Source organism: Trachemys scripta, chromosome 8 (genome assembly GCF_013100865.1).
Source record: "Trachemys scripta elegans isolate TJP31775 chromosome 8, CAS_Tse_1.0, whole genome shotgun sequence".
Classification (NCBI taxonomy): domain Eukaryota; kingdom Metazoa; phylum Chordata; order Testudines; family Emydidae; genus Trachemys; species Trachemys scripta.
Window position 1 is genome coordinate 1387987 of NC_048305.1, and position 10670 is coordinate 1398656.

Below are 10670 nucleotides of genomic sequence, written 5' to 3' on the forward strand. Positions count from 1 at the left end.
CCCCCCCCATGCGCTCTGCCCCAGCTCCGGGACTGCGGCGACAGCCCCCTTCAGTGCTCCTGGGAAAGGTTTGGAAGCGCTGCTGAGCGCCAGAGCGGCCCAGGCCCATGGGCACTACTCGAAGAACGGGCCAGCGGCGAAAGGGCTAGTCTGGGAAGCGGGAGAGGTGGATTCGCTCTCCTGATACCCCCGTAGACTTTTCTGCGATCTTGGGCAAGTCATTTAAGTCTCGGTGGGTCTCGGGTCCCTCGCTGTAAAATGGGGACAATAGTATTTGCTTATCTCACGGGGGCGCGTGAGGATGAACATTTGGGAGGCGTTCTAACACGCTGGTTTCCTGAGTGAGTGTGGCAGCGTCTGCACTGGCCTGGTTGTCTGATGGCTTGGGCGGTCACCTCCCTCTAGGTGAAGGAGAACAATTACCGTGGCCATGGGGACAGCGTGGATCAGCTGTGCTGGCACCCGAGTAACCCAGACCTCTTTGTTACTGCATCTGGAGACAAAACCATCCGTATTTGGGACGTCCGCACCACTAAGTGCATCGCTACTGTGAACACCAAAGGTGAGTGTTAATGTGAGGAGATAAGAGGGACCAGTGCATCTCAGGACAGCTATAAACACTGCTCCCTTTGCAAACGCATCCTGCTCCCAACATGGACTAGAAGCAAATTCAGGAATTGAGAGTTCTCCAAGATGTTTCTGTGGCACTTGCATCTTTCTGGCTTTTGCTAGCAAATTATAACCATACATGACACTTACCTCCAGTGAGAATTTGTATCTGTACCTAGCATTAGCCAAGCTCTGAGCGGTGTTAGGTGACACAGTGTTAAACACCTGAACTCATCTACGTTAGCACTGGCACTGTGAGAAACTCTGTGGCTGTAGGGAGAAGGGTTAGGGAGAGAAGTTGAGTGTCTACCACCCATTTCTATTTTTGATACACCTTTTCTTCCCAGGTTTAGTTGTCGGTACATAGGTGCTGGAACTAGGAGTGCTGGGGTGCGATAGCACCCACTGGCTTGAAGTGTTTTTATTATATACAGGGTTTACAGTTTGGTTCAATGGCTCTCAGCACCCCCCACCCCCTCCACACACAAATTGCTCCAGCCCCCCAGCGTCAGTATTATGTAAAGATTTGCTAAATGACTTATTTAGCATGGAGCAATGGCTTTGCAAAGAGATTTGGACTGGGAAGAGACATGCAACAGGCGTAATTGTGATTCTTTGTTTTGAAGCCACAGTTCTGTTAGAGTTAATTTCCCTTAAAACTTGCGTAGTTGTGACACAGCTGGTCAAGCCAAGCTAGGCTGTTACAATTTAAATTTGGTCATGTCATTGCCCTTCACCACTTAAGGCAGAGGGTTTGCAGACCTGGGGCTTGGGTTAAAAATACAAAAGTCCATCTGTGACACCTGATTGGTTCTCTTGCCTCTGTTAATGGTGCTGAGTGATGGTAGGACCTGATGCATTCTCTTCCCTTCCAGGAGAGAACATTAATATCTGCTGGAGTCCTGATGGCCAGACCATTGCGGTGGGGAATAAGGATGATGTGGTCACTTTCATCGATGCCAAAACACACCGCTCCAAAGCCGAGGAGCAGTTTAAATTTGAGGTGAATGAGATTTCCTGGAACAATGATAACAACATGTTCTTCCTCACCAATGGCAATGGCTGCATCAACATCCTCAGGTATGTCCCGGCATGATCTCCAGTGGCAGGGATGGGATAGGCAGGCTGGCTGCCTCTTGCATCTCCTGCCCTGCACCCTCGCTCTGGCTCTCTGCAATAAGTTGTGTTTCCTTCGCATGGCTCTTGTGACGGACTGATAGCCTTGCCAGTAACTGAGGTTTATAGTGTGGTCTGTTCTGGGGCTGTATGCTGAGACAAGTTGCCTGCTAGGCGAGATTGAGAGCTTCCTAATGAGGCTCTATTCTGCCATCCTTTGATCCCTAACCCCTTTAGGGTCTCTTGATGAGGGGGTGGGGCTAACTCAGGAGAACAGGGGGTTAAAAGCCAGCTCCGAAGTGACTAGAAGAGCTGGCGAACAGGGGAGTTTTGCGAGGGAGTTTAGAGAGGCAGATATACCTAACAGTACTCTAAACCGAAAACCCTGCAAGAGTAAAAATAACGCAGGCAAAGTCCAGCAGTAGAGTGGGGGTTGTCTAGCTTATTGCACTGACTGCACCAGGTATGGGCAGGTGGTGTGTGTGAGGGCCCTGAGTTGCTTGTACTCAGTGCACAGAGACCAAGTATGGGCTCTTAAGAGCAGAGTGGCTGAACTGGAGGAGCTAAGGGAGACAATGAGGTACGCAGAGGAGACTTTCAGGGATACAGTAGAGCGGTCTGACCGCCTCTGTGCTGCTGAGGAGGAGGAAAGTCTTATGGAAGAAGAACATTAAGCTCGAGCGGAGGGAAACATTCCCATAGTTGGGACCTACCCTGCAGATGATGTCGTGGTGCTCCTCCAGTTATTAGGAAGAGATAGGTAACAGTAATGGGGGATTTGATCATTAGAAATATAGCTAGTTGGGTTTGTGATGACCAGGAAAACCACTGGGTGAATTGCCTGCCAGGTGCGAAGGTTGCAGATCTCTTGAGACATCTAGACAGACTTAATGTGCAGTGCTGGGCAGGAGGCGGTGGTTGTGGGACAGGTAGGTACCAATGACATGAGGAAGGGTAGGAGAGAGATCCTGGAGGGCACATCTAGGCTGCGAGGTAAAAGTCCAGGACCTCCCTGGCAGCTATTCTCTGAGATGCTTCCAGTTCCACGCGCAGGGCCAGGGAGACTGGCAGAACTGCAGGGTCTCAATGCGTGGATGAGATGATGGTGAAGGGAGGAGGGGTTTAGGGTTATTGGGAAAGGAGGAACCTATACAGGAAGGTTGGGCTCCACCTAAACCAAACAGGTACCAGGTTGCTGGTGTGTAACGCTAAAAGGTGGTAGAGGAGTTTTGAAACTAAGGGCTGGGGGAAAGGCAACTGGTGCGGAGGAGCACATGGTTCGGACAGAGACATCCCTTGGGGGAGGATCTCTTAACGGGGATTCTCTATGTCCTAGTGAAGGGGAGAGGATCCAAGTTGATAAAGTGCAGGTAGGAACTGAGGAGAAACAGAGTCCAGTGAAAGGTTTCAGAGTGGTAGCCGTGTTAGTCTGTATCAGCAGTTACCTCACATGACGGCACACAACTAAATATTGACAAATATAGCAATGCTAGAAGTGCTGGGTGCACTCGAGTGCTTGATATTAAATGAGGATATTGATATAGTCGGCATCACAGAAACTTGGTGGAATGATGATAATCAATGGGGCACGGTGACACCAGGGTACGAACTGTATAGGAATGACAGAGCAGATCGCGCTGTGGGGGATGTGACACTGTATGTGAAAGAAAGCGTCGAGTCAAATATAGTACAAATCTTAAATGAATCAAACTGTACCATAGAATCTCTCAGGATAGAAATTCCATGCTTGAATAATAGGAGTGTAGCAGTATGGATGTACTACCGATCGCCTGACCAGGGTGATGGTGATGATTGTGAAAAGCCCTGGGAGAGTAGAGAGACTACAAAGACAGAAAATAATAATGGGGGATTTCGACTCTCCCCTATATTGACTGCGTACATGTCACCTCAGGATGGGATACAGAGATAACATTTCTAGACACCATTAGTGACTGCTTCTTGGAGCAGCTAGTCCTGGAACCCACAAGGGGAAAGGCAATTCTTGATTTAGTCCTCTGTGGAGGTGAATATAACATAAACCCTTGGTAATAGCAACCATAATGTCATTAAATTTAACATCCTTGGGGGAGGGGCGGAAAACTCCAAAGAAACCCACCCCAGTAGCATTTAACTTCACAAAGGGGAACTACACAAACGTGAGGAGGCTAGTTAAACAGAAATTAAAAGAAACACAAGAGTGAAATGCCTGCAAGCTGCATGGAAGCTATTTAAAAACACCGTAACAGAGGCTCAAACTAAATTTATACCCCAAATAAAAAAAATAGAAGGAAAAAAAAATACCACTGTGGCTAAACAGCAGAGTATAAGAGGTGGTTAGAAGCAAAGTATAATTAGGCAGGCCAAAAAAGAATTTGAAGAGCAGCTAGCAAAAGACAAAAACTAATAGCAAAAAGTTTTTAAGTATATCAAAAGCAGGAAAACCTGTGAAATAGTCATTGGGACCACTGGACAATTGAGGTGCTAAAGGAGCACTAAAGAAGACAAGGTCATTGCAGAGAAGCTAAATGAATTATTTGCATCAGTCTTCACTGCAGAAGTTGTGAGAGATTCCTACACTTGAGCCATGTGAAATTGCAGAACTACTAACTGTGGCTTGTAGCCTATGGCTTAAATCAGCCTCTGTACCCAATAGCTGGAGGTTAGCTATTGTAATGCCAATTTTTTTTTAAAAGGCTCCAGATGTGAGCATGGCAATTCTAGGCCAGTAAGCCTAACTTCAGTACCAGGTAAACAGTAGTAAAGAACAGAATTATCAGACACATAGATGAACATGGTATGTTGGGAAAGAATGAACACGGCTTTTGAAAAGGGAAATAATGCCTCGCCAATGTGTTAGAATTCTTTGAGAGTGTAAACAAGCATGTGGACGGGGGGATCTAGTGTACTTGAACTTTCAGAAAGTCTCTGACAAGGTCCCTCACCAAAGGTTCTTAAGCAAAGTAAGCAGTCTTGGGATAAGAGGGAAGGTCCTCTCATGGATCAGTAACTGGTTAAAAGATAGGAAACAAAGGGTAGGAATAAATGGTCAGTTTCACAGAGGAGAGAAGTAAATAGTGGGGTCCCTCCAGGATCTGTACTGGGACCAGTGCTGTTCAACAGATTCATGAATGATTGGGGAGAACGGTGAGGTGGTGAAGTTTTCAGATAATACAAAATTACTCAAGATAGTGAAGTCCAAAGCAGACTGCGAAGAGTTACAAAGGGATCTCACAAAACTGGGTGACTGGGCAACAAAACGGCAGATGAGATTCAGTGTTGACAAATGCAAAGTAATGCACTTTGGAACGCATCCCAACAATACATACAAAATGATGAGGTCTGAATTAGCTGTTACCACTCAGGAAAGAGACCTTGGAGTCATTGTGGAGAGTTCTCTGAAAACATCACTCAATGTGCAGGGCAGTCAAAAAAAGCTAATGAAAGCTTAGCAAATATTAGGAATGGGATAGATCCTAATGCCACTATATAAATCCATGGTATGCCCACGTCTTGAGTATTGTGTGCAGTTCTGGTTGCCCCATCTCAAAAACAAATAAATTAGAATACGTAAAAGTACAGAGAAGGGCAGCAAAAATTATTAGATGTATGGAACATCTGTATGAGCTGAGATCAGAAAGGCTGGGATTGTTCATCTTATAAAAGAGACGACTAAAGGGGATATGATGATAGAGGTCTGTAAATCATGACTGGTGTGGAGACAGTGACTAGGGAAGTGTTATTCACCGCTTCACATAACACAAGAATCGGGGTCACCCAATGAAATTAATAGGCAGAAGGTTTAAAACAAACAAAGAAGTACTTCACATATTGAACAGTCAACCTGTGGAACTCACTGCCAGGGGATGTTGTGAAGAAGGCCAAAACTATAAAGAATGAGATAAGTTCCTGGAGGATAGATCCATCAATGGCTGTTAGCCAACATGGTCAGGGATGCAACCCCATGCTCTGGGTGTCCCTAACCTCTGACTGTCAGAAGTTGGGACTGAACACCAGGATGGATCACTTGATAATTGCTCTGTTCTGCTCACTCCCTCTGGGGCACCTGGCATTGGCCACTGTTGGAAGACAGGTACTGGGCTAGCTGGACCATTGGTCTGAGACAGTCTGGCTTTTCTTATGTTCCGCACTCTTCTGGGCCAGACACCCTCAGAAGCGCTCCAGCTGCTGTAGCCCATTTAGACTGACGCTCGGTGTGTGAGGTCTTGGATCTCTACAGCCCCGCTGCATGCTGATGTGTTGGTCAGGGCACACAGCGTCCCTCTGTAGAGGGCACTTGGACCCTGCAGTGTTGGTGAATGGTCTCTTTCCCCTCTCTCTGCTCTCTCCCGTCTGTCTGCAGCTATCCAGAGCTGAAGCCCATTCAGTCTATCAATGCTCACCCGTCAAACTGCATCTGCATCAAGTTTGACCCCATGGGGAAGTACTTTGCCACAGGAAGCGCAGATGCTCTGGTCAGCCTGTGGGATGTGGATGAGCTGGTGTGTGTGAGGTGCTTCTCCAGGTAGGTGACCCTGCCCCATGCGCATTTCCCACCCCCGGCACTGAGACAGGAAATCCCTCACTGTCACTTCACCCTGTGCTGCAGGCTGGACTGGCCCGTGAGAACCTTGAGCTTTAGCCATGATGGGAAGATGCTGGCGTCCGCGTCTGAGGATCACTTCATCGACATTGCTGAGGTGGAGACAGGTAACTGCTCATGCCTGTGTCCCTGGGAGGAATGGTGGGTGTGGGCTGTGGGTCTGAATGGAGGGGCAGTGGCAGGGCTCTGTGCATATGCTAGGGGGTGTAGGTTGGGAGGGAGCTGTGTGCGGGGGAGCTCAGGACTGGAGCAGCAGGGGCGGGCCGCAGGAGAGGATTCTGGCAGTTGCAGTCTGTTTTAGGAATCTGTACGGCGTCTCTCGCCTTGTCTCGGAGCACTGAACGAAAGGAGCATGGAAGGTGTTGTTCTCACTCCTCCCCCACAGAGTGGAGGGAGGGGGGCATTCCCTCATCTCCCCCCATGCAGCTGCTCCTGGGCCTGGCTCATCTGACACTGTCTTTCCTGCAGGGGAGAAGCTGTGGGAGGTGCAGTGCGAGTCCCCCACCTTCACAGTGGCCTGGCACCCAAAGAGGCCTTTGCTGGCCTTCGCCTGTGATGACAAAGATGGCAAATATGACAGCAGCCGGGAAGCAGGCACCGTCAAGCTCTTCGGCCTCCCCAATGACGCATAATGGGTGCCCAGTGAGCCCTGGGCTAGGGCCTGGGAAGGGGCAGGGAGGTGGAGCTCGTCCCCGGCCATGTTCTGCACTGCCAAAGCACTTCCCTCGTCCTCTGGCGGCCACTCCCTGGGCTCGGCTTCCTCACTCCTGGCAGTGCTGTGGCCTCAGCTCATCTGCCAGCGGCCCCTGCCCTCAGGAGCCTTTGTACACCGCAGCTGCTGGCCTGGCTAGAACACGGGGGCTGCCGCCGGAGTCCCTCACCCAGCTCAGGGCTGCCTCTCTCCCTCCCCGCAAGGAGGCGGAGGGCCTTGTTCACAAGTCTGGTGCCCAGAAAGGGGCAGTCACCAGAATCTGACCGCTCAGGACAGCCTCTGTGGGGGAAGGAGCCTGCCCTGCGGCCATCCCAGTAGGACTCAGCCGGAGGCAGCTGCGAGCCTCCTATTGCCAGAACTGTTTGTTGCTAAGTTGCATGGGTTGTCCCCTTCCTATCCCGCCCCCAATGGTGTGGCCAATTCCCCTGCAGGCTGGGAATCGCCTGGAGGCCCCAGCACATCCCTCCCCTTTGGAAAAGGGTTTTGTGTTAGGCTGTCACCTTGTCCCGTCGCTGCGGGTGCGAGTGGCAGGGTGGGCGGGGTGACCTGGGGGGGCTCTTTTTGTATGACTTTTTGTAATTTTGATAAGTCTCTGTCAGTAAAGGAAGTAAGGCCTGGTTGTCGGGGAGTCTATGCAGTGCACGGTGTGCAGCGGGTGTGCACGGACGCTGACTGCTCGGCAGGGTGGCTGCACTGCCCCGTCAGCCGGCTGTCCGCGGGGCGAGGGACTGCTCTGGGCCGGGGTGGGGTGCAGACGGGCTCCTAGAGCTGCCAGAGGCCTCGCTCCTTTCTAGCCCGTGCCTGCTAGGCTCCGACTGGAGGGGCTGTCACACTCCTGAGCGGCGTGCCCTCCACCTCATTCAGCAGCCCTTGACACGCCTCCTCAGGTGGCTTCAGTGGGCAGTTCTGTGCGGGCGGTGCTGGAAACGAGGGGTCGAGCCAGCGCCGGGGGCCTGCGTGGCCCTCTAGCCCCCCGGCAAGTGCTGCATGAACCATGGGTCTAACTGCTCAGTGGCCTCCCATGGATCTCAGAGCACTTCACGGACAGCCAGGGCCTGCTGATCAGAGGTGTTGAGCGGCCAGGCAGGGGCATGCTCCGAACCTGGCCCTGACTCTTACCTCCCCACCCTGAGGTCGGGCAGTGTTCTCCCCTTTCTGGGTGTGGACGCTGGCTCCTGGGTCCATCTCTGTAACTCCCCCATGCCTCTGGCCTGCTCCGTCTGAACCTAGTGCTGGCTGCCCGAGTCTGGGCTGGGCCAAGGCAAACTTGGCCCCTTTCTTCCCCCAGGAATAAACACCCCCTGGGGGAAAGCCTCTTCCCCCACCCCCAAAGGTCAAACCCCAGCTGTCTGGGTTCCTGGTGCCTTGCGCAGGCCTGTCCTGGTGCAGTGTTTCCACCAGAGGGCACTGTGCCCCCAGCCTCGCTCTCTATGCAGGCTGTCCGCACTGGCGCCGTTGCATGGCTGGGAGCGTGTGCAGCGCCTTTCCCTTTGTCCTTTACAACTTGTGCCAGAGCCGGGAGCACAGGGGCTGTGTACTGCAGGGGGTGGAGACACAGCGATGCTATTGGAAGGCTGACGAGCCAGGGGCCATGGCCCTGTGGTACAGCAGAGGCACTGGCCAGGCAGGCACATTCAGGCTTTGGTGGAGCTGTTTAAAACCGGAGTGGCCCCCAACCAGGCCAGGTGCTTTCCAGAGGCATAGCACGACATGGCCCCTGCAGCATCTGAGAGCAAAGCGAGAGCTTAAACTCTCCAGCCTCTCTGGCACTGTCCTGCCCCTGCTCGGAGCTGCTGGGATGTGTGCGCTGCCCTCATTACTGACCATGGCTTTCAGCAGCTCTATTCATAGCACCCAGGGGACCCCCGTGGAACTGGGCAGGGAGTGGGGTGGGGGCATTACTGCAGCTACCCTTGTTCAGGGGCTGGTCCCCTACAGCCTTGCGGCCAGCACCGGAGACTGCCCTCCCAGCTGGCTGAGTGCGGAGCTCTGTCCTGGGTGCGTGGTGCTGACACCCACCGCTGTGGCTCCCTGTGCCAACAGCTACCAGTGGGCAGGAGCTGGGCCACTGGCCAAGGGCCAGCCAAGCAGCACCTCTGGGGGTTGTGTTCTGTTCTTCCAGCCAAGCTCCACGCTACCCCTTCCAGAGCACTTGCCATCTGCAGCCCCCACTCCCTGCTGCTGTCACTTGAACAAGCAGGTGCAGGCGTGCCGGGAGCTCCCAGGCACTTGGCAGCTCGCAGCAGCCTGCTGGAGGCCCTGGGCCTTTCCCTCTAGCAGGGAGCTGCTGCTCTGCCTCTAGGCACCTCCCAGGCCTTGGGGGGTTAAATGCTCCAGCTCCTCGGCTATTATTAGAGCCGAGTGGGGCTGAGGCTGCTCCTAGCGGGTGGAACTGCAGCCCCAGCAGCCCCAGCGAGGAGTGACAGCAGCTGCACCTCTCTGAATGCTAATAGCCCTGAGCCCCGCGTACCCAGCAGCCTCCCTCCGCCTGCCCACCCACGCTGCCCTCAGCAGCAGCGGGCACCTGCTGCCAGCAGTGACAAGTGAGTGGCAGCGCGGTTCCCACAGTTGTCCCTACCCCACCCTGCGTCCTGGAACCAAGCACTGCCTGGTTGTCATGGTTCCCAAGGAAGGTGGCTTGTCTCTGGTCCTCCACCCGCAAGGAGAATGTGGCTGGGGTGGGCCAGAGTCCAGCAGCCACCGCCGGTGGGGCCTTCTCCCCGGGGCCTTGCAGGCACTATTTGCAGCAGCTACCCCAAAGAAAAGTCAGAAGCTAGTGGGGGCTGCAGGAGCTTGTGCCTGGGGCAGCGAACGCTTGCAGTGCAGGGACAGAGAGGCTGGGACACCCCCCACCTCCCCCGAGCCAGCGCTCCTGCACAGCTCCCACTTGCTCTGCGCTAGAGGGGGAATGTCCCCTGGAGCCTGACAGCCAGGCTGGGTGCTGGGAGGGGCTCCTGTGTGGAGCCCAGCTGGCCCCATCCCCTGGGGTCTCAGACTGGGTCCACACATCAGTGTTAGAGCACAGGGCGTGGATGGGCAGTCTGGTCAGCCTCATGCCTCCCAACCAGCTGTGGGCGGGTACACGTGGAAAACCAGGCATGATCCTGAGTCGCTCGATTGCTGAGAAAGGGGCTCACCCTCTGCCACTGGTCTCTGCCAGCCAGGGGTGCCCCCAGCCACTTCCCCAAGGGTCACACCATCAGTCCCTGTGGAGCCATCCCCGCTGCAGTGCCTGGCCCCAGCACGGAATCCATGCCACGCTCAGCCCCCGCCTTGCAGCCTGGCCTGCCCAGCTGCAGTGTCTTTCCCAGTCCCTGCCAGGGGATGCAGGCTGCTGGGAGTGGGGTGAGGCCAGGCAGGCCCCCAGGGGGAAGCCCCAGTGTAGGAGCAAGGAGCAGCAGCGCTGGCCACCCTACCACCTCCCCAGGGTTTGGCCCCCGCAGCCCCTCCCTGGGCAGAGCTGCAGTCCCTGTGCACCAGGTCACAGCACCTCTCACTCCGCTTTGGTGCCCATGCTTACAAGATTTGCACGTGCAGGGGGCAGCATGGCCACACCAGCCTGGAACTCCCGGCTCTGAGAAGGAAGGTGCCAGCCAGGAGCATCCCAGTGCAGTCTGCCACTGCTCTCAGGGT

General features: G+C 53.9%; 1 protein-coding gene across 1 annotated transcript in view; it reads left to right on the top strand.

Annotated features, from left to right (window-relative positions):
* Window positions 1-7654, top strand: part of THOC3 (THO complex 3) — an 18058-nt gene extending 10404 nt beyond the window's left edge. The window contains exons 2-6 of the mRNA XM_034778490.1: window positions 406-562; window positions 1485-1689; window positions 6086-6247; window positions 6332-6432; window positions 6794-7654. Coding sequence (XP_034634381.1) covers window positions 406-562; window positions 1485-1689; window positions 6086-6247; window positions 6332-6432; window positions 6794-6957 — 789 coding nt within the window. The 3' untranslated portion in view covers window positions 6958-7654. The remainder of the gene's footprint in view (window positions 1-405; window positions 563-1484; window positions 1690-6085; window positions 6248-6331; window positions 6433-6793) is intronic.
* Window positions 7655-10670: the final 3016 nt, after the last annotated feature.